The sequence below is a fragment of the Rhinolophus ferrumequinum genome, chromosome 8, assembly GCF_004115265.2.
Source record: "Rhinolophus ferrumequinum isolate MPI-CBG mRhiFer1 chromosome 8, mRhiFer1_v1.p, whole genome shotgun sequence".
Taxonomy (NCBI): domain Eukaryota; kingdom Metazoa; phylum Chordata; class Mammalia; order Chiroptera; family Rhinolophidae; genus Rhinolophus; species Rhinolophus ferrumequinum.
This window is the reverse complement of record NC_046291.1, coordinates 49,202,784-49,228,967: the sequence shown is the minus strand read 5'-3', so window position 1 is coordinate 49,228,967 and position 26,184 is coordinate 49,202,784. Positions and strand designations below refer to the sequence as shown.

Below are 26,184 nucleotides of genomic sequence, written 5' to 3'. Positions count from 1 at the left end.
TGGTTTGGTGTTAGGAATTTGAGAGTGAAATTTGCTACTCATGTTAATGGACATTGAGTTGTTCCCAATATTTGATTATTATAGATAAAGCTGCTATGAACATCCTTGTACATGTATGTTAGTGACTATATGCCTTATTTCTTTTTGGTATATTTCTAGGAGTGGAATTGTTGGCTGATAGAGTAGGCATATGTTTAGTAGTGGATATTGCCAAACAGTTTCAAAGTGTATGGATTGATTGATTTACACTCCTACCAGCAATGTGTGAGAGGCTTAGCACCAAAAAATACCCCAAAAATAAACAAAGTCCACTGTTCCACTCTTAACCCACCCCAAGTCCTGATACCTAGAGACAACCACTTTTAATCCTTTTAGCTATATTATTTCCCGATGTATTTGTCTCTATTTTTAGGTAAGATGCTTGTGTTGGCCTTTCATTTTTGAATATTACATATACCTATTGAATTCCACTATGAAATTAACCAGTACAGCTTTCCTTCCCCTCTCCTTCTCTATCTTCCCAATAGTTCTCTCACTTTTTTGGTTAAATTAATATTCAGTGTTTAGACTATAATAATTAGAATGTAAACATTGATCCCAGCTTCTTTGTTTAGTGTACTATGAATATATTCTTTCTATACAATTTTTTTCCTGTTGGGTAAATAATTGCTTTATTTAATTCATTTGGGTAGTTTTTCTCTCTTGAACTCTTTGTACTATAATACTCCTCCTCACAAAGGTCAAACACATCAGGTCCTTTTTTTCTTTTTCTCTTGGAAATACTACCTTTGAAGCCCTCTTCTATTTTAGTTGGAGCAATTCCTTTCTGGTTTCAGAGCTGGCTTCAGAGCTACTTTCTTATGTTCGTCATTATCCAAGGAATTCTTTTTGCTTTTATGTTCGATCTCCTATTTTCTGAGTCCCCTATATTCTTCATTAGCTTGCCTACTGAGAAAGAATACATGGGAAATAAAATTTTAGAGACCTTGCTTGAATGATACTATTTTTATTCTATCTCCATACTTGACTAATACCTTGGCCATGTGTAGAATTTTAGGTTGGTAAGACTTTTCCTTAGAATTTTGAAGACCTTGTGTTATCATCTAGCCTTTAGAGTTGCTGTTGAGTCATTCATTGTCATCTGTTTGCTCAGTTCTTTGTTTGTTTCCTTCCCCCCTTCCCCTCTCCCTTCTTCTCCCCTCCTCTTTCCTCTGCCGTGATCAGATTCCTTACCTCCTCTGTACCTGTTATCTTAAAATGTTACACCTACTGCATATGATAAAGCTATTAATTATTTAAGTACCTTGCATATAATAAGTGCTCAATAAATACTAACCATTATAATTTTTCTTTGATGTATTCTGCTCTCTGCATTTTCTGTTTCCTCCCAATTCCTCTCTCTCTCTCTGTGTGTGTGTGTATGTGTGTGTGTGTGTGTGTGTGTGTGTGTGTGTGTGGTGGGGGGGTTGGCTCTATATGTGTGAGGATTTCCTCAAATATCTATTTATCTCTGCTAATAATTTATATTTAAGAGTGAAGCCCTACAAAGCTGATGGGGAGTGGAGGGGCTTTTGACATGTGGGCATCACTTAGACTGATTGCACAGTTTGTAGGCCTTTTCTGCAAAGAGATATCCAGGAAGGACTTAATTTGGCTGCCAGTGTTTGGAAGCTGAGAGGGAGAATGGTGCTGTAGGTGTCTTCAGTCAGTGTGTTTGCTGTCCTTTCATCTCCTCTTTCCCATGTGATCCCCATACCCATCCACCCGGTGTCTCCTGTTGTGCTTGAGTCTGGAGTCAGGAGGCTCTCTGGTTGGGTTTCTCCAAAGACTGAACCTTTGTCTCCTGCCAGATAGGGGGCAGGCCACTTGTCTGATGTTTATACAGACTTTCAACCAATCCTCGTATTTTTATTCCTTTATCTCACTTCTGCCTTCTGTGGTACTTGGTTCCTCCAATTTTGGCATACTCCCAGTTCTGTGATACGAATGTATTGATTTTGTCCTCCCCATGTTCTTAGTCTACCCTGCTACATCGGCTTTCTGTCTTACAAAAATCGGTTGACATCTGTGGTCTGCTTTGGTCTCTCTCCCATTCTTTGTGTCTGGGTTTATACATTTTCTGTTTCTCCACTTACTTTTTTTGAAGGGTTGCAGAGATAAATGTGTAAGTCAGTACTTCATATTTAACTAGTTATCTGTGATCTGGTATTACTTTTTTTCCCCTTTTTAGGAAACAAAAAATATACCGACACCCCACCCTTCAATGATTTTTTTTTTTTTTAAAACATTGAAAATTTAATTTTCAGCCATGCTGAGCGGAGCGCCTACCGGGAGCCGGGTGGGAGCAGAGCCCGAGGCCCGCGAGCGGGTTGATGCTGACCAGGACGGTGTGGGCCCCGCGCCGCCCCTGCAGGCGGGCGTGGAGGAGGAGTGCCAGGAGCTCTCCATCCAGAGCTGCGTCATCTGCAGTTACGTGAGCAATCGGGCCGCCATTCTCACGGCAGGCTGTCGGGTTTGAGATCGACCGCCTGCACTCGGTCCAGTTTTCAAAACACGCAGGCTCCGCACACTGGAAGGACCACGTGCTGAACTCAGATGAACTCCATGAGCTGTACGAAGGTCTGAAGCCGAACCACATGAATAAATATGACTTGGTGCTCATGGTTACACGAGGGACAAGTTCTTCCTGGCCGTGGTGGTGGACATCATGCGGGACCTGAAGCAGCAGAACTCCCGCCTGGTGTACACGTGTGTGATCTGGTGATGGGTGACAAGTGAACCGGGGAAAGCTCTGCCTACGTTCCACAGGATCTCCTTGTTTACAAAGAAAAGGTTGTGCGCGTTGCAGACATTGTAACTCCCAGCCAGTTCTAGGTGGAGTTCTGAGTGGCAGAAAGATCCACCCAAGGAAGAAGCATCAGCGGTGATCACGTTCTGCACTTGAGAGGCCCCGCCACCGTGGTTATCACCAGCTCTGCCCTGCCCTGCCCTCCCCACGGGCCAGCGACTACCTGCTTGTGTGTGGGAGCCAGAGGATTCAGCACCCCAACGACCCTGGTGCTGGAGCGCATCCACGTGGAGATGGTGCAAGGTGGACGCCGTCTTCGTGGGCACTTTCGTCGGACCTCTTCAGCACCATGTGCCTCGGCGTGGACACACAAGCACCCCAACAATCTCAAAGTGGGCGAAGACCGTGTTAGCCATGCACCGTGATCTTCAGCGGACCCTGAGGTGTGTGGAGGCCCAGGCTGGGGGAGGACAGAAGCCCAGCCCAGCCCTCGCTGCAGCTCAGGGTGGGCCGGAGCAGAAGAACAGCTGGTGCGCCAGGCCACGGTGCCGTGCGGGTCTCGTGTGCCCACACCTGATGCACAGCAAGTGTGTCAGTATCTCCCTCTTTGTCCCAGTGAAAAATGTAACATCTGCCTTAGAGCTGTGAAACTTGATATATATTTTTTCTTTCGTGAGTATCCAGTATCAACTGGTCTTAAGTGTGAAAGTGTGCTGGTTGCGCACATTTTTAAAAATAACAAAGTGATCACAAATTTGTAATTTGGAAACCAGCTCCTTCTCCTCCCTCAAAAGACTCCTGGAAAACCAGCTCTGTGGTCACCGTCTCAAGGGCATCCTGGCAGTCTGGGGGTGGGGGTGGTGGGGACATGTGGTGGGGATCTGCTGCCTCCTGAGAGTCCCATCAGCTCCCACTGCGTGGGCTGCGTCTGAGGTGTCTCCTGTGTACCTGCGTCTCCAACAGTGAGTTCCGTGTTGACCATTTGCAACCTAATGAATTACGGCAATACTGGTTGCTGTCATTTTGACCTTTCCCTCTTTGTTCCAGCTTCAGGGTTTTTGTTTCTTACTTTGCTATTCTGTAGATCCCTGGGCATTTCAGATATCCTGCTTTTGTTTCAGCATATGGACGGGTCAGTGCCTGCTGGCCCAGACACACGTAGGCCTGCATAGTCACTTTGATGGGGACCTTTCTAGGACCCCAAAAATTCACATCAGTCCACAAATCTCATGAGTATCAGCGGGACCGCCCTGTAACCCCACAAGTATTTCTAGAGACCTGTTGAGCGATGTGTAGGGAGGCCAGTAAAGGGAAGGCTGGTGCAGACCGAGGGTGCCTAAGGGAAGATACCATGTTGGGCTCCTTTTGGAAAACTCACCTAGTTTATGGTACAATTAAGCACTGTGTTTGCCACCTGCTGCTGGTGACAAATGCTTCATGCCACGGAGTTAGTGTACAGACAGATACAGAGGGCAGAGATGGGCTCCCACCTCCACTGTTGGCACATTTCACCCCTCGGCCCTGACACGAGTCCAAGTTGTCCACTGCCAGCATGGCCCCCTCGGCCCCACTTGCCCAGAATTTTGGGGTCCCCCAGGCATGACTACAGATAGGCGTTCCCATCCTAAAGCGTCAGCCGGCCTTGATCTCATTACCCCCCTCCCCACTCTGGGGGTGCAAAGGTTTGCCTCTGCTGGGAGCCAGCAGCCTGGAGGGGACAAGGAGACTGTAGGACATGGGGGCCCAGATGTGGCCCCTGGGAGAGCAGACTCTGAGGGCAGCCCTTGTCCCCAACCCATGGCTCCTTGCTCATAAGCAGGCCCCCTCCCAGAGCCTGTAAAGCTCCTCAGTAGTGCATTCTTCATGTGGTTGAAAATGCCCTAAAAAGAAGAGACACCACTCTCTGTTGAACTCGCTGCACCGTTCTGTTTGTTTTTCTTGCCCACTCTGCTCACTTCTTGAATATCTTAACTCACACGTATACTGCTCCCAGCGGCCTGTGCAGAGTTGGGGCATCTGTGCCCCTGCTTTGTTTCCTGGTTCCAAGGACCAGGCTTCTCTGAGCCCTGGGGCAGAGCTGGCCTGCTGCAGTGGCCACTGGACCAGGAGGAAGAGGAAGGTGTGGCCTGCAGCCTGGCAGCCTCCCCAACAGGGTGAGAACATAGGGATGAGCCGAAGTCACCCAGGGCTGTGGGCCTGCGCAGTGCCTTTAATGGGACATACTGCCACTGCCCAGGAGAGCTGGGGAGGTGGGCAGTGAGAAAAGCTGTTTCCTTTTTCTTTTTTAAATTTTAATATTGAGAGTCAGTGTAGATTCGGGAAAGAACCTAAATGTATCTGTCTTCCGGAGACGGTGAAAGCCCACCCAGAAATTACGGTTTTGGGTGTTGGGCCTATTCCATGGGCACAGTGAACTTGAAGGGAAATGCACTCCGCCAACACTTTGATTCTTGGTTCTTTAGTATTAGTTCAGAGACTTGGCCCCACTTTAGGTTTAATTCTTTGTTTTGACTTTCCATAGTTTAGTAACATGCAAAATGATGATGATAATTTATGTTAACATAGGAGATTTATTGGCCCTGAACCGCCTGTTGGTTGTCAGAGTGCAGATTTCAGTACTTTCTAGTTTTTCAACCTCTTGTAGACCTTAAAGATGAATTAACACTTTAAAAAGAAGAATTTATTCAGTGTGTTGAAATTATATCAAGCTTATTAAATTTCAGGGTCTCAAGTCAGGTGCGGGGTATTCTGTTCTGTGTGCATGTGCACGTGTGTATGTGTCTGAAAAAGCACCTACCGTGTCATGCTTTCTAACTGAGGGATAGGGCTTGGATGAGTTATCCTAAGTGTCATTATTACAATTAGAACAACAGTTTTTTTTTGATTTACATAAGAATAAAAACATAAAGATTGCTTTTCTTTGAAAGAATTGAAAGTAAAATGTATTTTTGGTTGTTGTGTCATGCCTGTTTTAGAGTATTTGTGGTGCTGATATGAGATTGAAAATTAACGTGAAATGTGAAAATACTATTTTGGAAGCTCAGAAATTTTCTTCCATCCTACGAGAGAGGAGAAATACTGTTTGAGTCAAAGCCTGGTTTGGTTTTAGTGTTTTTATATTCTTGAAGGCAGTCATGGTAATGCTTTGTTTCACATTTTTAAAGTCTGGATGAAAATACTGTGTTTGTGACATCAGATTTCTTTGTGAACTACAGATTAATTTAGAAAATTTCTTTTGAATCAGAGATAAAGAGTAATTATAATAAGTGCTGTGAAATTAATCTTTGGCTACATCAGCTGACAAATTAGTTTTACATGGGTTCTATTTGCTGGCTTTTTATTTTGTTTTATCTATCTGTTCTTTTAACAATACCACAGTGTTTAGATTACGATAGCTTTATAGTGAATCTTAAAGTTGGGTAGTGTCAGTCTGTCAACTTTGTTCTTCTCCTTCGGTATTGTGTTGGTTATTCTGGATCTTTTGCCTCTTTATATAAACTTTAGAATCAGTAGGTCAATATCTATAAAGCAACTGGCTGGGTTTTTGATTGGGATTGCACTGATTCTCTAGACCAAGATGGGATGAACCAGCATCTTGACAATATCGAGTCTTCCTATCCATGAACAGGGAGTATCTCTTCATTTATTTAGTTCTTCTTTAATATCTTTCATCAGAGTTTGGCAGTTTTGTAGTCTTCATATAGACCTTGTACTATTTTCTTAGATTTATATCTAAGTATTTCATTTTTGGGGGGTGTTAATGTATATGGTATTGTGTTTTTAATTTTAAATCTACTTGTTCATTGTTGGCGAATAGAAAAGGAATTTACTTTTGTATATTTAAAAAGAAATTAATCTTTGGCTAACCAGAATTATGCTAATCAGTTGAGGTCTGTGGTAAGTTGAGTGTTGTTAAATTGGACAAAATTAAGTCAGTTATTTTTAGTAAAGAAGTAAAAAAATTCACAGGACTGGAAGTATGGCGTTGATTGCAGAAATTACAATTTTGCTTAATCTTTCTTAGTGAAATACAGCTTTTTGAAATATTGATCCGTACAGTTGCCACTATGCATGTAGTTTTACAAAATACAGTATACCATATTTACTATTTTTTATGGTATTATTATTAACAACTGGATATGAGTCAGACTTTTGAGAAGATATATTAAGCAGTTTATTTTCCTGAGGGCCTCGATTCCCTCTTGGGCCCTCATTCTCAGCAGTTGGTTTTTCCCATTTCTCACGGAATGTGAACATGCCCTCGTTTTCGTGACCTTCTCCTTTATTAAATTGCAGTTATCGCCACTGATACCAATCACCCCTGGCATTACAGTGGGAAAAGTGTCCTATTTCCTGACAAAAACAGATCTCCACCTGTGCTCTTATTCCATTCCTTTTGACCTTCTCATGACTCTTGTGTGTTGGTTGTTGGTCAGGTATTGTACCTATTTTTTGTCATTTCAGCCTATTTCCACTTTTTAAAAAAAAATTTATGTTTTAACGAGCTCAACTTTTCTGTATCATCAGTATAGATATATATATGTAATAGAAGGGAGTTGACCTTTCTAATCCCTTCATCATCTTTTTGAAAGAGCTGTTTAAATTTAATCTAATTTCCCCCCTTCTTAGCAAACTGTTTTAACAAGCCTTCCATGTGATTTTGATGCATGACAAACTGAAGTTTGAGAACCACTACCCTTGTCTATATTTACAGGTCAATCTAGAAGCTCACTATTATCACTACAAATCGGGAGTGCTGGTTATAGTATTTAAAGGACTGTTAGTGTATGCTTACATAGACACAGAGAAATCGACTTTTGGTTGGGTGAGTCGGTGCTTAAACTTAGCAACAGTAATTGCTGGTGAATTAGTTAGGGTTAATTTTATCTCTGACAAAAACCCCAAAATATGAGTGACTGAAGAATATAGGAATTTATTTCTTTTTCTTAGAAGTAGGCAATCCGGCTTTGCTGACTACATGGTTATCAAAGACCTAATTAGGCTGCTTTGCTCTTGTTGCTTTATCATCTCCAGCACGGAGCCTCTGCTTCATGGCTTAGTTTGGCTGCTGTGGCTGTGGTCACTGTTTTCACATTCTTTCTAATCAGCAAGAAGGAGAAAAAGTTGCTCTTAAAGAAACTTCCCAGCAGTTGCCCAGAACTTTAAAGTCCCATTGGCCAGAATTTAGACATTGGCCACACCCAATTGTAAGGGAGCCTGGGAAATAAAGTTCTTATTTCAGGCAGCCATGTGTGAAGATGTAATTCATGGGTTCTACCACTGTAGAGAAAGAGGAAAACATACTGTGTGGGGGGTTGACTAACAGCCTGTGTCACAGTAAACTCTGGGAACTTTGTTTGGCTCAGTCACGAAACGTTGACTGCTTATTGTAGGTAGTGCACTGTCTCCTGTTAGCTGTGGAAAAGTGAGGGCGATGAGGATTGGGGCAGAATTACAAGAAATTCCTAAAACCTATTCCTAAGCTACTACATTTACTTGGGGACATCAGACGTAAGTTACAGAGCAATGCAGGAATCAGAGGGTGTTTAAATTAAGTAGAGAGGGATCAGACTCACGTAGGGTTTCTTTTTAGAGAAGCATTCCTGGAAGACAGATTTGAAGAAGAGAATTGACATACTTTTAGATAAAAATGAGTACTTTGTACAAGATAATAATCACTGTTTATTATTCATACTACATAACAAGAGTCTTAAGACTGATTTCCAATGTAAAACTAAGGAAGGAATTGTAATAGGCAATCCCGAGAAATTTTTATTGGGTAGGGCAGGCTGTTCTATTCATAATCTTAATATATAATTAGTAATAGTTTTGTTATTTATTAATTTATCTCAGCTGACATTTGACTGCTGTTCATAGTAGTTCTCTCAGTTTTAAGAGGTAAAAGTTTGTTTTTTAGTTTGCATGTGGTAATTAGAGCCATTGTAACCTATGACTTCCCCCAATTGAATAATTTTATAGAAAGAAGATAGGGAAATTTAGGGAGTGGAAAAAAAGAAACCTACATGTCATAGGAGAGAGAACAAGGTCAGCTTTGAGTGTTACAGAAAATAGTGGAGAGAACCAGTTAGAAGGCATATAGGTTTGGTAAAGTGTTTACTGATGTCTTAAAAACATTTAAAAATGAATTCGTAGATATAATCCATACAGTTTTGTATTTTTTCACTTAATATTGTAATGTGGACATTTTCCTGTCATAAAAAATTCTTTAAAAGTTTGATTTTTAAAAATTGGATAGCATTCCATGGTTGGAATTTACCATAAATAATTTACCCATTTCCTATTGTTAGATATGTAAGTTGCTTATTTTTTGTTCCTATAAACAAAGTGAAAATAAACAATTATGACTTTAAGAAGTGAATTAGCATAAAATCTACATTAGGATATTTAGTATTATTGGAGAGAACTTTGAAGTAGCAGAAATGACATTTGAGAGTTTTCCCCTAAGACAAGAAAGATGACAGATTATGATCCTGTAAAGAGTATTGGAATTAAGCAATATCTTATACAATTTGGACTTTACTCATCTGTTAAAGAAAATTAAAGCAATGTATAGTATCGCTGATTTACATAAACTAATACAGTAAAATAAATGTGCATAATTTACATTTCCTCCCTTAAATGTATATAAATGCTTTAAGTTTCAAACATTTACTGGTGTCTAAGTCATATTGATTTTTTCAGTAGTGAAATAACATTTTATTTTTGTTTAGAATACAGGTCTTTCACTTTAAATTCATTGATTCTTTTCCAATAAAGTGTTCCTGTATACACTATTAAGAAATTTTTAAAGTTGTGTTCAAATATGCATATACTTTCACTAGGCTCACTATATACTTCTCTTGATTTACAGGCTTTTTTGCAAATGTGTAATTTGCCTATCAAAGTGGTTTGTAGGGCAAATGCAGAATATATGTCTCCATCTGGTAAGTGTTTTTCTTTTTAATTTTTTTCTTTGTTAATATTCTTCATTGATAAAATTGCAGTTTTAGTCCAGTTTATACCTAGATTTTAAAATGCCTATTTTTTGGTTTTCCCTTTGAAGAATTTCCCCAGGTTTTATAAAGTAACAATTGCAAACTTGACATCTTGGGTGGTCATGATTGTTCATTTCAGCTCTGTGGTCACAGATGCTTACTGGAAAGTTATGGGAATGTGTTAAATAGTAAATATTAAGAAAATACATAATCTCAGATTTCCCCAGTCTTACTTACATAGGACAGTTTTCTCCTCAGAAAACAAATTTTAATATTAATGAATCCATTTGTTATTAAACCGACTTCTCTAAATTATATTCTCCCATTATAAAGATGAAAGAGAGATTGTGGAATAATTAACTTGTCGTAGATCTTAAAGTCATCTCTGAATGCTTTTGGTTTCTAATTTTTTTTGTTTTACTTTAACAGGTTTTAGGATACTTTTTATTAAGTTTATAGCCTTTCTGCTATTTTTTAAATCAGTATTGCTTTTTTGTGTATCATATATTAGTAAAATGCAGTTTTAAATAAATACAGTTCAGATAATTTTTAATATAAAAAATACAGTGCCACAAAGCTAATACATAAATGTTAAATAGAATTGATATGGATTATGATAACTATGGTTTTGCTGGAGCAATAACACACAATATCATTCCTTTATGAATAAATTCAGTGAATATAACTGATTGTCATAAGTGTGTTACATTGCTTTTAGGGAGACATTTATCCATTTCTTCATTGTAATAACTTGTGTTAAACATTTTTTTCCATCTTAAGTCCTTAAGGGTGTTAATAATTGTCAAAAGATGTGAAGACACCCTCTCCATACATACTGAAAATCCTATATGAATATATCAACATTTGTAGATTTATGAATGTATATTTTTAAACATATCCATAAAAGAATTTCTAGACTTATAAACGTAGACATATTTTAGATTCTTGAAGACCACTAATTGACTCATTTTGTGTTAATTTTGTATATAGGTTTTATAAATGTTACACAATTCTGGTGAAATGAATTATATTGGGTTCCGTCTTTTTCCTCTCTGTAGTCATACAAAAAGAGTATAGATATTCATATAAAAAGGTTAGTAATCATATACTGAGGTTGATATCTTTGGCAAATGAGGAGAAGCCATATCCATGTTTCCTAAAATGACTGTACTTAGTATACCCTAGGTAGATATCTATCTACTTTTTATAGACTCTATGAAAGACAAACAGATACATATTATAGACTACAATAATGCATACCTATATATACATTCATAGGAATCTCCTATAGGTAGATGAAAAGGACACTTTCTATTAAGATATTTAAGTTTCATCATATCTCTAGTGTTCTCTGTCATCGTATTATTTAGGGTGATCAGGGGAATGAGTTCCATTGTATTTGGTGGTTTGATCTTGTGGGAGATTTTTAAAGCAGAGATCATTATGGGACAGTCAGAAGATCGCTTGGCTAAGAGTTAAGAAATTTTTACCCTAATTCTTCTGTGACTTTGTCACATATTAGCAATTTCTTTGGGAAATTTTACTTCTCTTCTTTGAGTGCCCATGACTTCATCTGTAATATGAGGTGGTTGGATTGGATGACATCCAAGGTCCTTTCTAATAGTCTCGGAATATGCGTACTTGCTTGGCAAATCTTCTTGCTTTCTTTGGAAATAAAAGTTCTAAAAATGATTATTCTGCCTGAAGTGAGAAACAGTGCCCTCAGTTCTCTTTTATAACCTTTGGTTGGTGCCAGAGAATAACTGTCTTACTGTGCTTTTGCCTGATACCTGCCATAATAAGGATATAACATTAGGTCCACTCTGAGTCAGGCAAGTGACAGAAAACATTATTCACTTTTAATTTGTTGCCTTGATTTTTCTATATCTATTTATTTTTAGAGATATTTAAGTACTCAGACTACCCAAACTGCTTCCCTGTTTCAGACTCTACAGTGCTCAAAGTATTTTTAAGAAAAGAAATAAAATGAAATCTCTTCCTTCCAAGAACTCCAAACTGGTTATTGAAAATGAGAAATATAGTATACTCTGCTCTTAAAAATGTTACACCCCAGAAATACCCCTTGGTCTGGGCATTCATCACAACTAGTTTTCATTCTCAGATAATTATATCTCAGAAGACCTGCACTATTTCTATCAATATTGTAGTTACAAGGATTTTATCCCAAGTTAAAAACAATATGACCTAATGACCCAGATAAGAAATTCTGTTTTGCAAGATTGATAAAGTAGTAGAAGAAAGGAATACAGAATTCAGTGTTTCTATATTGGTAACATGGAAATGTCTTCTAAATACACCTATTGAGTGGTTGGGTTCCAAAAGGCCTGCCTTGCCTTTGTAATGTGTTCGCCTGTGGATGCAGATGAAGCTTTTGTCGGTGCTGTGCACCTCATCCATTACCCTCAGGCTGACTGAGCCGCAGAGGAGCGAATCTATTGAAAAGGACCATGAAGAAGCCTGCTGTTAGTGTGAACTCTGCTTGAACTAGGTCTGACAGCAAGTTTTCATCCTCTAGGTTTTGGGGTAAACTTTATTGTTATTTGGAGACTGTTTTGTTCTCATTATCTCTGATGATTTCATCAACTATTTTTATATGAAATAATTACTTTTTTAATGTGGCATTTATTTAGAGAAACTAGTTTTTATGAGCATCCTACTTGGCTTTTTTTCTCCCCACGTGTTGGGAACATACTTTCTATTATAATTCATAAACTAACATACCTTCAAAGATTGCTAATTCTCTTAATTCCTGATATTTTTGAATCAGACATATATTAATACACCAGTATGTACTTAAAATGTTGACTTTAATGGGTATGTGCAACTTAAAAGTAGAAGATGTAAAGGTCTTCTTCAATGTAGTGTAAAATATAGATTGACTCATTGTACTCTGAAGAGAAAGCCTAGTTAAATTCTTTTGAACCATGAACCAATGTCTGGGCTTGGTGTGTGTAATTTGAATTTTTGAGTTTGAGTATTTACTGTTATATAGTGATTTTATTATAGCTCTGAAAAGGGAATATTGTGATCTGTTATTATATACAAGTGAGAACTCTAGAAACGAATCTGTTTTTTCTTTTTTAAAATCAGTAATCGTGTTTAAAAATTTATAGAATTTAACATATACATTTAACTATAATTTTCAAAAGGTATTGTGTTATGAAATTCTGTATTAATAAAGCATATCCTAGTTTTGTGTTAATTTCCTTTTTTTATTAGCACAAACTTGAATTTACTGAAAGTATTTTCACACATTTTTTGTTTTTTCCCTCAACAGGTAAAGTACCTTTTATTCATGTAGGAAATCAAGTAGTATCAGAACTTGGTCCAATAGTCCAATTCGTTAAAGCTAAGGTAATAAAAAAGATACTAAATGCATTTGATCACAGTTACTCTTAAATATGTCATTCATCATTCTTTAGCATGTCTTAAGATTTACATTGATTTTAATCTAGTTTTATAAAATACCAATATAAACTACTGGAGGAATATTTTTTAAATGTATGTTTTTTCTCATAATGTAAATCAATGCAAAAGAGGTAATTAGATCTTTCCAAAATAATACGTAATTTTCTAACTTAATGCTTATGAGAATTGTGGTCATAAATAAAAACCGTTAGGTTGTTATTAATATAAAATATCAAGTTAACATTTGAGAAGGGAGACATAAGATATGTTTAGAAGTTGAATGTATTAATTTATCCATTTGAATTATTCATTTAAATTTTAATAGTTATCGAAGGACAACCTCCATTAACATTTTGGGGAACATACTTCCAGACTTTTCCTTTTGCATATATAGAAAAATATGGCGCATACTACTATTAGTTATTTTGCAGCTCGCCTTTTAAAATCATCACTGTGTTGGAAATCATTCCATGTTAATGACTATACATGCATACATATGTAAGTGTTTATGTATATGTTGTCCTTTTAAAGTCTCGTATAATACTCTGTTATATGGATGTATTATAATTTATTTACTTAAGTCTTTACTGATGCACACTTAAGTTGTTGCCAATTTTTTGCTGTTATGGAGTGCTAAGATAAATACTCTTGTACATATACCTTTGTACACTTGTCAGATTATCTCCTTAGGATAAATTCCTAAGAGTGATATTATGATGTTATGGGGTATGCATTTTTAAAATCTTAAAACACATTGCCAGATTGAACTAAAGGTTATATTATTTTATGCGTCTACTCATTCCTATAGCAGATTCGAATTTAAAAATTAGTGTCTATTTCCCTATGCCTTTACTAACATTTTTTTCATCTTTGACCACTATAAGCAACATATGTGTCTTTTGGCATGTATTTTATTACTAATAAGATTAGTTTCTTAAAATAACAAGGTTTATTGACCATTCGTATGTTCTTTTGTGAAATAATTGCTAATGTTATTTTATCCATTGAAAGATACATTTTTATAATGACAAATAAATACTGCTTATTAACATTTTGTAGCGATATTATTTTTTCCATATAAAATAATTTTGTTTTAGGAGGCATTTTTGAAATCAGTCCATTGGACATTTGCAGTAAAAAGATTGATGTTATATTACTTGGTAGTAAGATAACTGAAAGTTTTTGTATATTTAATATGTTGCTCTTAAATTTTTTTAAATTCCCTTTAGGGCCATTCTCTTAGTGATGGGCTGGATGAAGTCCAAAAAGCAGAAATGAAAGCCTACATGGAATTAGTCAACAATATGCTGTTAACTGCAGAGGTATAATAGAAAATAATAAGCCTTGAAAATAAGCTTTTTCTCTCATAAAAGATCATCTTTCTTATGGGTTATTTTAAAGTTGTTGAGAAATAGGAAAATAGTCAAGTAATTCTAGGGTGAGGATGCTTACCCAAATTATTTGATCATTATCTTTGAACAAGTTGCCTGACATTTTCAATTCTAATTTTTCTGTACGTAAAAAGGAGTGATTCTTGGCCAACTTATTATTTTACTTTGGCCTTGTGAAGTTTTCTTAAATAATATCTATAAAACACTTCAATGGTATTTAGAGATGTACTATGTGAATAAGAAATATTTTTCTTAAGTACTGCCATTACATTTAATTATTATGTATAGTAACATTAGCAAAGGAAAAAAACAACCCTCACATATGTGATTTTTATAAAATTGGCTTATAAAAAATTACCATGGCAAGAAATAACTTTCTTTTCATCCATTTTCTCTTTGATATTTTAAAGTTTCAGTGACTGTTCTTTTGTTCCTAGTTGTATCTTCAGTGGTGTGATGAAGCTACAGTAGGGGAGGTGAGTGGTTCTGCAGCATTTATCTTAATTAAAATTTAATGAGAAAACACTTTTGCTCAGAATCATAAGTCCCTGCTCATAAATGAAACATGGTGGTTTATACCATTAGTGATATAGTTTTTCACTTACTTTAATTTTGCTTGCACATACATTTTAGGGAAGCTATGTGTCATTGTTTGATATAACTGGTTGCAAAGTACATAAAAGTTTATATATTTTTAAAGAGAATGTTTTAAAATTTTAATTTTTTAAATCGCAAGCTATGTATTTTTTCCAGATTGTTCTACTTGTGTTCTCTGAACATATATTTTTCTTAGAATTCTATTTGTAAAAAGACGCTTTGTTTTTAGAAACAATCACATTTTTAACAATCTTTTTTGCTTTAGATCACTCATGCTAGGTATGGATCTCCTTACCCTTGGCCTCTGAATCATATTTTGGCCTATCAGAAACAGTGGGAAGTCAAACGTAAGATGAAAGCTATTGGATGGGGTAACAAGACTCTGGACCAGGTCAGTCAGACCGAAGTTTACAGAACCCTCAGTGCATTCAAGAAAAGCCTTTAAAACATTAAGAAATTCATTTTTTTTTTGTATTGATAGTCCTTTGTATTGATGGGATTTTAAGAAATCCCAGCATAATAAAAAATTAACAAAACATTTTCTCTTATTTTCTCTGACATGAAATAGTTTTGTTTTATAAACATCACGTGCTTATTGTAAAACAAATTAAATAATACAGAAAAGTTCAAAAAGGAAATAAAAAGTGCCTGAAATTCTACCATCTTGAAATTGTCAGTTAACTATTTGGAGAGCATTTTTCTAGATGTCTCTTAATAACATTTTCTTTAAATGGAATCATATTATGCCTGCCACTCTATAACCTGATTTTTTTCCCATTCAACAATACATTGTGGGCATCTTTTTTGCAAATAAATATCAATCTGCGTCATCAGGGCTTAAAATAGAAGTTAAATACAGTACTTAATATATCTTTTTTTTGTTTGTTTTTTTGCTCTTAAATTTACTGAAGTAGCAAGATTAAAAAATACAAATTTTGTCAAGGTCATGAGTTTGAACATACTTAGACAACTTAATGTCTCTCTTCCAAGGCTACCCTTGGTCCTAGCCGGCCAACTCACTAATGTGTGCCATTGGCTGCAAGGGGGATTCGGAAAATGAATAGGGATGCAGTAAATAAAATCCATCTCCACTAGTGGAAAAACAACTCAAATGCTTTTATTCATGGTGAGTCAGCAGTGTCATCTTTATAAAGCAGGTTATTTTATATATATCAAATAATTTGAATATATAGATTTTAGAAAAACGTTTTTGTAGGGAGTGCAGTTCTGAGATTAAAACTTTCTTGAATAGTAATCCTTATAAGTAACTTAATTGTACTTGCATTGAAAGGAAATTAGCTCTCAAATTTTCTTCCTATTTTTTAATATAGAAAGCATTATTTAATGTTCTATATGTGATCTATATAGTCTGATTTAAATGTATTATAAAAGGTTACCTGAATTTATATTTGTTATAAACAGTGAAGTAAATTGTTTTAGACATATTTTATTGTTTTGCTAATTTAAATATTTTCCTTTGGGGTCTATTGCCTGTATTAGGTCTTAGAAGATGTAGACCAGTGCTGTCAAGCTCTTTCTCAAAGACTGGGAACACAACCATATTTCTTCAATAAGCAGTAAGAAATTTTTTTTTTAGTTAGTTTTTTTCTATACTGATAGATTACAAACTTATTTTATCATAGAGGAATTGTTTTATCAAGAAATATTTATGAAAAGATTATATACTTAAATTTATTTTGCCTTCATTAGACATTTACTTAGCACTTCATGGGTGTCAGGCATAGTGCTACGGTGGGCTCTGGGAGACTGAGATTTCTAAAACGGGTTCTTGCCATTAAGAATTTCTAAGATCGGTTGCCGGGTGTGGCTCAGTTGGTTAGAGCGTGAGTTCTTAACAATGAGGTTGCTGGTTCGATTCCCACATGGGCCATTGAGCTGTGCCCGCCACAACTAGATTGAAGGCAACGAGCTCCTGCTGAGCTTCCAGAGGGGTGGCCACATGGCTCGGTTAATGGCGACTGGACTTGGAGTTGAGCTGCACCCTCCATAACTAGATTGAAGGATAATGATGGAGCTGATGGGCCCTAGAGAAACACACTGTTCCCCAATAAAATTAAAAAAACAAAAAAAATTTCTAAGATAGGTAAACCAGTCATTAGTGTGTGATATGATAGAGATTCTACTAGAAGTAGTTCAAGGTGTTATGATATGGAACTATGACATTTTGTTGCTTTCTTTTTCCTTTTCTTTTTTTTAATTAAAGTTTATTGGGGTGACAATAGTTAGTAAAGTTACATAGGTTTCAGGTGTACAATTCTATAATACATCATCTATAAATCCCATTGTGTGTTCACCACCCAGAGTCAGTTCTCCTTCCATTACCATATATTGGATCCCCCTTACCCTCATCTACCACTTCCCTCCCTCCTTACCCTCTGGTAACCACTAAACTATTGTCTGTGTCTCTGTATTTTTGTTTCTCATTTGTTTGGAACTATGACATTTTAATTAACAAAATTCTAAACTTGCAAAGTACTGTTAAAATACTTGTCTGTATAGGGTGATACCCTGGGGACTAGAAAAGTGAATAAACAACAAAAAATATTGTTGGATAGACAGCACTATTATGAACTTATCTTTTAAAAGTTAGTGAAATTATTTGTAAAGCCCAGAAATGAATATGAAGGATATAGATTAAATATTTAGGTAAGTTGAGTAATTCATATTTCATTAAGACAGAAATATTTTTGTAATTTGCAAAAGAAAATCTAATATAGGTAAAGAATGGATTTTCTTTTTTTTTTTTAAAGTTATAATTTTAGTGTATCAGAGTCAGCTATCCTGTGATCCAGTTTAAGATGGGTTTAATTAGCATTTTAATCTCAGTGGTTTGCTTAGAAGTTCTAACCTTTTCTTGGCTTTTTAATAAAATTTTCTTGCTTTTTATTTTTTAGGTTGATAGCTTTATTTGCTATTATTTATTCTTTCTTCATTGGCATTCATCTTCTATAGCCATATCATACATCTTTTGGTAGATATAGTAATATTTGTAGCAAAAATGACTATTTGATAGGTTGGAAATATTTAAGTTATATTAATATATACTACATGTAACTGATATTAAAATAAAATTGGAGTCTGTTGATCTCTGAAGCAGAAATGTCTTAGAGCTCCGACTCATGAAATCCTGTTAGGGAAAGCTTCTACAGCTATGCTCATATTTCTAGTGGGGTTTTCTATGCAGATTCTATTTGTTTTGTCTCTAATGCAAAAGAAACGTATCCAAATAGTAGTATTATGTAGTTCCTTTTCTTTCTGATCTAGGAATTCTTAGGAGTTGAAAAGCTCAGAAGGGGTGTGTGTTTTATTGTTTGAAGTGCATCATTCTGTGTTAGGAGTTTTGTTACACAAACTGTCTTTATGGGAGGCCAGGAACGTATATCTTATTTTTCTTCTCATTTAAATTCAGTATCAGAGAGTTAGTAATCAGGTATCATTTGACACGTGATTCAGTAGAAATATCAAAATATTTTTTTCTTCATGAGGGTACAATTGTATTTAAACTTGTAATGAAAAATTAAAAATTTAGAACAGGTGTGAAACCAAAGGTTTGCTATTGAGGAACTGTTTAATTGATAGTAAGGTGTAGGTTTTTGAAATAATTTTACCTCATATGAGACTTAGGTAAACATTTTTCCCTAACAGTTATGATTAATGAATAGATTTAGTTTTTTGTTTTAATTTGACCCAATTGTTTAATTAATGTTAACATGCAAGTAAACTAAATTTATGAAAAAATAGTATTTTTACTTTGTTGTGGCAAAATTTTTCTCGTTCCTTTGTCTGTCGCAGGCATCATTACTTTGGGAGACACTGTACCTTAGTGAATAAGGGCACTGGCTTAAGTCAAGATATGTAGTATTGGATTCCAAGTCAGAGGCCCTGAATTCTATTCTTGGCTCTAACATATACCAAACTTTGGCAGGTTACTTTCTTACCCTGTGTATCTTCCCTTTACCCTCTCAAAATAGAGTCAGCTTTTCTCGTAGCTTACCTACGGGGATGGTGAGAGGGCTCGTGAAAGAAACCTAATAACTTTACTTGATGAGGGAAAGGGAAAGGGTAGTGGAGGGAGATCTTGCAGGAAGACTAGTAATAGGGAAAAAAGAAGACAGAGAAGCTAAATGGTGGAAAGGCAAAAGGAAAATGAATTTGAAAAAAATTAGAAATGGTACAAGGTAGATAATAACATTGATGGCCTTTTTATCCTTCAAAATATATAGTGTTGGTAGCTTATAAATATTTATTTAAATCATATTTCTGAAATGCAACTGAAACAAAACGCGTACTACCTGTTATGTACATGCTATCTTGCTGATGTGTGATATCTGTTAAGACACCCACACAAAGACTGCTGTGTCATTTGTTCCCTTAACCTGGTTGAGTGTAGACCGGGAATGAGAAACTAAAACTGTTCTTAAAGTGATAGTTTTATGCTACTTTTTTTTTTTTATTAGTTTCAGGTGCACAAGACAAAGTAATACTTAGACGTTTATCACTTATATCCCTCACACTCTGTGGACCCCCCTCCCCCCATCCACTATCCCTCTGACATCGCACACAGCCATTACATTTCCACTGTCTCTATTCCTAATGCTGTACTCCGCTTCTTGTAAGTATATACATATATATACATATATATACATACATATATATATATATATAAAATTATAGTTGGCATTCATTATTGTTCAGCTTCAGGTGTACAGTGCAGTGATCAGGCATCTACATCTTTCCCTAGGTGGTCTCCCAAATGGGACACGTGTTCATCTCATACCCTACAAAATCTTTACAACATTATTGATTACATTCCCCAAATTAATTTCAAAACCCCGTGGCCATCTTGTGGTTACCGACTGTTTTCTAATCCCCTCACCTTCCCCCTTATCCCCACCCCACCGCCCATCTAGCAACCCTCAGTTTTTCCTCTGTGTTTCCAATACTGTTTCTGATTAGTTCATTCACTTATTCTTGTCTTTAGATTCCGCATATAAGTGAGATCATACGTTATTTGTCTTTCTCTGTCTGACTTATTTCACTTAACATAATGTTCTCTAGGTCCATCCATGTTGTTGCAAATGGTAAGATTTCTTTCTTCTTTATGGCTGCTCCATTGTATATGTAATACTCCATTGTATAAATGTACCACAGTTTCTTAATCCAGTCATCTACCGATGGGCATTTTGGTTGTTTCCATGTCTTGGCTATTTTGTATAGTGCTTATGCTACTTTTTTAATAAAGGGGAAGAAAGAGTAGAAAAATAATGTATTTTTTTCCTAAATGTAATCAGGATAGAAAAAGTTATACTTTTAAAGCATTTATGAGCTCCTTGTAGGTCTGTGCAAGATAGAAGCTCAATAAATGTTGGTTAAAACTAGGTTAAGTTGAATGAGAAACTGGAAAAGGAGTTAGATTTTAAAAAGAAAAAATACTGCTATTAACCATAAAGTAGATGGTAAAATTTGAAAATATACCTTCATATACTGATGGAGAAGTGTATTGAAGAAATGGTGCAAAAATTATATTTGGGAATTTCAATTTGAAAAATTTCAGGGAGGAATAGGATTTTGTTGAGGTTTATTTAATTAAGAAATCACCAGTTAAGAAAAGTAAGGGGAAATTGCTCAAAAATATCCAAAGGAAAAATATAGAAAAGGTTGATGGCAAGGGGCTTGATTTACAAACTTGAATGACCATCCTGAAGATTGGTGACTGGTATATAAAGAAAGGATATTTCTAGTAGTATGATTTCTAGTAGTCTGAAGACATGACAGGTTAGCAGTGTAATGGGAAAGAAAACTTAGTGAACATTTTTAGTAATATTGTGCTATTAATTATTTTAATGTAATGTGCATTGGTGATGCATCATTTATAGTCCATTAGAGGTGAGGTAGATAAATTTAATTTTTTTGTTAGTAATATATAATTAAAGGGAAAAAAAAAACCTTAGAAAAATTTTTGTTGAAGGTATCTTTATGATTATGTCTCCTTCAGAAAGCTAAGTTACTTTAAAAGTGGTAAAATTAAAATGAAATCATGCTGGTAGTATATGACTGGGTAATCCGATCTCATTTTGTTGTCCCAGCACCACAGTGAAATCCTCTGAGCTTTGACAGCATTTTGTTTATACATCTACTAAAGCACTTAGTAAATTGTGTTTTGGTAATTTGTTTTGTGTCCATGTCTTAGAATATATTTCTTGTTTTTATATCTCTAGTATCTGACACAGTTCCTGGCACATTGGAGACCTGCTTATTTACTTAGTGAATAAATTAATGAGTAAAATGAATACAATCAATTAAACCAATATTATTTTGACACATTTAAATAATACTGCTTCAAAAAGCAAGTCACACAACTAGGAAATCATAGTTTTAAAGATTTTTTTTTCATATCTTATAACAAACTCCAAGTTAAAACAATAAATTCTGTTATCAAATTGGGGTAGGATTTGTTTTTTTTTCTGTGACCTTTTTCTTTTAAATAGATGAATAAAATGTTTTTTAAAATTGTATATATCCTACCATACGAGTTAAATGCTATCCGTGTTACTGTCATTTTTATTTTTGTTTCAGGCCTACTGAACTAGATGCACTGGTGTTTGGCCATCTGTATACCATTCTTACCACACAGTTGACCAATGATGAACTTTCTGAGAAGGTGAAAAACTATAGCAACCTCCTTGCTTTCTGTAGAAGAATTGAACAGCACTATTTTGAAGATCGTGGTAAAGGCAGCTTATCCATCAGATTGTCTTAAGAATTATGTGTTAATTTAGTTACTAGTGAACAAAATTTAACTTTTGAAATATATGTTACTTGAATGATATGATAATGGTATCAGAATTTTAAAACCAAAACACTGCTTTTTGAAACCTCAAAACAAATTATATAATTAATGTATCCTATACATTTACTTTATACTGTTATTTGTGTATACATTAAAATAATTCTGAATGACTTCATTAGATATGCTGTACTCTATATCTGAAAAATTTTGTTTTCTTGAAACGTGTATGCACATAAAAATAAACCTTAAACAACTGTATGGCTGGTGTATTTACTTGATTTTTCTGAAAGCCTCTCTCTGAGCATCATACATAGAATATCTTTTCTAAGGCAAGTAATTTGTGTTCCGTATTCCCAAGATTACTTTGTTAGCTACATGGTGAAACTGGTCATAGGAAAGATGTTCTTCACAAGTATGCTCTTAGAAAATGTGACGATCAAATCTGGGAACAGATTACTATTTAAAAACATTTCTTCATGTCTAAACTTAATTGAATTTAAAAACATTTCATCAGAGCAGGTATAATTTACATTTGATAAAGGAATTGTTTTAAGGACCTTATTGAGACAAGAATGTTTTACTAATGCTGTTTTATTACTTTTGTGGGTAAGGTAGGCTGGTTTTCACAGAAGTATCAACAAGCATTTATATGGAAGCACTAAAGATTATATGTTGTGTCCCTTTCAAATTTTCTAATATTTTATATATTTTTACATCTGACTCTATTCTCTAAAGAGTCAGATGAAAAAATCATTTCTTGAAAATGTCTAGAATAATGTACTTTTATGTTTTTTTTTTTTTTTTTTTTAAGATTTTTATTGGGGAAGGGGTACAGGACTTTATTGGGGAACAGTGTGTACTTCCAGGACTTTTTTCCAAGTCAAGTTGTCCTTTCAATCTTAGTTGTGGAGGGTGCCGTTCAACTTCAAGTTGTTGTCCTTTCAGTCTTGGTTGTGGAGGGTGGGTCAGCTCCAGGCCCAGTTGCCTTGCCAGTTGCAGGGGGCACAGCCCACCATCCCTTGTGGGAGTCGAAGCGGCAACCTTGTGGTTGGGAGGATGCGCTCCAACCAACGGAGCCATCCGGGAGCTCAGCGGCAGCTCAGCTCAAGGTGCCGTGTTCAATTTTAGTTGCAGGGGGCGGAGCCCACCATCCCTTGCAGGACACGAGGAATTGAACTGGCAACCTTGTGGTTGAGAGCCCACTCGCCCACGTGGGAATCGAACCGGCAGCCTTCAGAGTTAGGAGCATGGAGCTCTAACCGCCTGAGCCACCGGGCCGGCTTCTATGTTTTCTTTTTATGTACCAGGCATTTTAAACTCATTTAATCCTTATAAAAATACTGTGACGATTGTCCCCAGTTCACAGAAGAGGAAATGGAGACATTGAAAGGGTAGTACTTGAAACTAATATAAAAAAAAAAAAAAAAGAAAAAAGAAAGGGTAATACCTTGCCTAGGGTCATGGGGTTAGTAAATTGAGTTGGAATTCAAACCCAGGTGTCTGGCATCTGTTCAGCTTTTAAGGAACACAGCACTCTTTTTTAAGACTATAGATTTATACCATTTAAGGGGTATACTGAACTAATTTTGTAATGTGTATTATTATTAAAATAAAAAAATCCCAAGTTACCTGTGTTTTTGCACAATTTTTAAGATGAGTTTTTTTTGGTGTATATTTTTAAATTTTGTTTTGTATTTAATGATGCTTTTAAAAATGTATGTTACCCTAAGGTTCATTTAATTGAACTAGTACCATTTGTACCTCAGTATATAAAATCTAGACTTTTCTTTGAGTATTTTTGGACATGAAGATACAACAACATGGGCTGTGATATTTTAATCTTAATCATTACAACAGGCTATATTCTTACCTTAATACGAGGAACTTTATTTCAAGTCAAGATATTTACTCTTATTTAAGACTTACTGTCTATGATCACTCTCAGGCCCAGTTGCTCTCTAGTGTTGAGTAAATGATCATCAAAACAATGCATTAGAAAATACCGTGTTTCCCCAAAAATAAGACCTAGCCGGACCATCAGCTCTACTGCGTCTTTTGGAGCAAAAATTAATATAAGACCCGGTGTTAATTTTTGCTCCAAAAGACACAGTAGAGCTGATGGTCCGGCTAGGTCTTATTTTCGGGGAAACATGGTAGAAACCTTGATGTCTTATGGTATTCAGTTACTTTCTTTTACCTTTTAAATTTGAGTCCATAAAGCCAAGTCACAGTAGCTAAAAATTTTCACTGAAAAGCCAGTTTGCTGACCAAAGAGTTAAATGTTATTTAGCTGCCAAAATACTTGCTGCCAAAATACTTAACATGTATACTGAATTTTAATATGAATAGCATAATCCCTTAAATTAAAATCATAAGTAGTGGGAAAGTAAATCAAGACAGGTATAGTCTATAGTGTCATTTCATGACTTTTGAATGATGTGCATGACTATCTTCTATGAAACCCTTTTGCTACTTCTTAATTGAGTTGAATATTGGATGAATAGATATTGTATTCATTAGGTAACCTAAATCCAGAAAAAGTAGAAACTGTCCATCTGAGAGATTCGTTAATAATTTGTTTTGATACTTTTTTGATGACCAGATGAGTTAGTATTTTTCTTACTGTTATCTATGATTTCATTTAATGAGAATGGGTAAAATGTAAGCTGTACATTGAGATAGTTCAAGTTACTACATTTCTAAAAGTAAATTTAAGGTACAACTTTTTGAACTTATTTTAATTTTTTAAAAGTATTACAACCAGTTGCTTCCTATAATTTATAAATTTTATTGAGTCTTAAATTTAAAAATATTGTAAACGTTTGATTATGTCTGGGCTGATAAACATGGTCTGACAATTAAATTCGTGAATTCATCCTAGAAAAAGTGCTACATACCTCTGCTGAATATCGCTACGGTCACCTTCGAAGTACTCCCCTTTGGGAAGCTATGCACCGACGCCAGCACCTAGTTCACGCTTCAAGGCGATTTTGAAACTTTTTCTGGAATGGCCATCAGAGCCGTCGTTGTATTACCCTTGATGTCCTGAATGTCATCAAAATGTCTTCCTTTCAATATTTCCTTTATCTTTGGGTAAAAAAGGAGTCATTGGGGACCAGATCAGTGAATAGAGAGGGTGTTCCAATACAGTTATTTATTTACTGGCTACAAACTCCCTCACAGACGGTGCCATGTGAGCTGGTGCATTGTCATGACGCAAGAGCCATGAATTGTTGGTGAAAAGTTCAGGTCATCTTTTTCATGCAGCTTTTCAGCACTCCAAATAGTAAACGTGGTTAACTGTTTGTCCAGTTGGTACAAATTCATAATGAATAATCCCTCTGATATCAAAAAATGTTAGCAACATCGTTGCAACAAGTTCGGGAACTTGATTGTCCAACGTTGTAATATTGTAAACTTCCTTCTAAGTTCTGCTTGGAGAGAACTTGGAGATATGCTTTTATTTTCATTTAGTTCAAATTATTTCCTAATTCCCATGTGATTTCTTTGACCCATGGGTTATTTTGTAAGTGTGTTTTTAAATTTGAAAATATTTGAGGATTTCCCAGATACTATTCTATTGATTTCTAATTTAATTCTGTTCTGTTTCTAGAACATACTTTATATTTCAGTTTTTTCAGATTTGTTCAAGTTTGCATTATGGTCTAGAATATGGTTTATCTTGGTGAATATTCCACGTGCATTTGAAAAGTGTATTTTGCTGTTATTGGAGTATTCCATAAATGTTAAGTTGGTCTAATTGGTTGATTGTGGTGGTTAGGTCTTTGATGTCCTTATTAATTTTCTGCCTACTTGTTCTACATTACTGAGAAAGGACTGTTGAATTGTGGCTTTTTTTCCTTCTTTCATTTCTATCAATTTACTTAATGCATTTTGAAGATCTCTTGTTAGGTGTATATATATTTAGGATTATTATTTCTTGGAAAATTGATCCCTTTATTGATATTCTTCTTTATCCCTGGTAATGTTTCTTGCTCTGAAATTATTTAGCTGATATTAATTTAGTTATTTATCTGACATAGTTACTCAAGTTTTATTTAGATTAATGTTTGCAAGGCTATATATATATATATATATATATATATATTTAAAAATACTTTATCTTTTCATTGCTTTTTTTTTTTTTTTTTCCATTGGGGAACAGTGTGTTTC

At 35.4% G+C, this 26,184-nt stretch overlaps 1 protein-coding gene and 1 pseudogene across 2 annotated transcripts in view; both read left to right on the top strand.

The window, feature by feature from the left end:
* MTX2 (metaxin 2) overlaps positions 1 to 22,269 on the top strand; it is a 54,910-nt gene extending 32,641 nt beyond the window's left edge. Inside the window, exons 1-8 of one of the 2 annotated variants that reach the window (XM_033112866.1) lie at positions 3,322 to 3,379; positions 9,660 to 9,732; positions 13,082 to 13,158; positions 14,442 to 14,534; positions 15,041 to 15,079; positions 15,466 to 15,591; positions 16,701 to 16,777; positions 21,798 to 22,269. In XM_033112866.1, coding sequence (XP_032968757.1) covers positions 3,365 to 3,379; positions 9,660 to 9,732; positions 13,082 to 13,158; positions 14,442 to 14,534; positions 15,041 to 15,079; positions 15,466 to 15,591; positions 16,701 to 16,777; positions 21,798 to 21,981 — 684 coding nt within the window. In that variant the 5' untranslated portion in view covers positions 3,322 to 3,364 and the 3' untranslated portion in view covers positions 21,982 to 22,269. Of the gene's footprint in view, positions 1 to 3,321; positions 3,380 to 9,659; positions 9,733 to 13,081; positions 13,159 to 14,441; positions 14,535 to 15,040; positions 15,080 to 15,465; positions 15,592 to 16,700; positions 16,778 to 21,797 lie in introns of those variants that run through there. The other variant, XM_033112865.1, reaches the window with a different exon arrangement.
* LOC117025907 (pyridoxal kinase-like) lies at positions 2,478 to 3,316 on the top strand (annotated as a pseudogene).
* Positions 22,270 to 26,184: the final 3,915 nt, after the last annotated feature.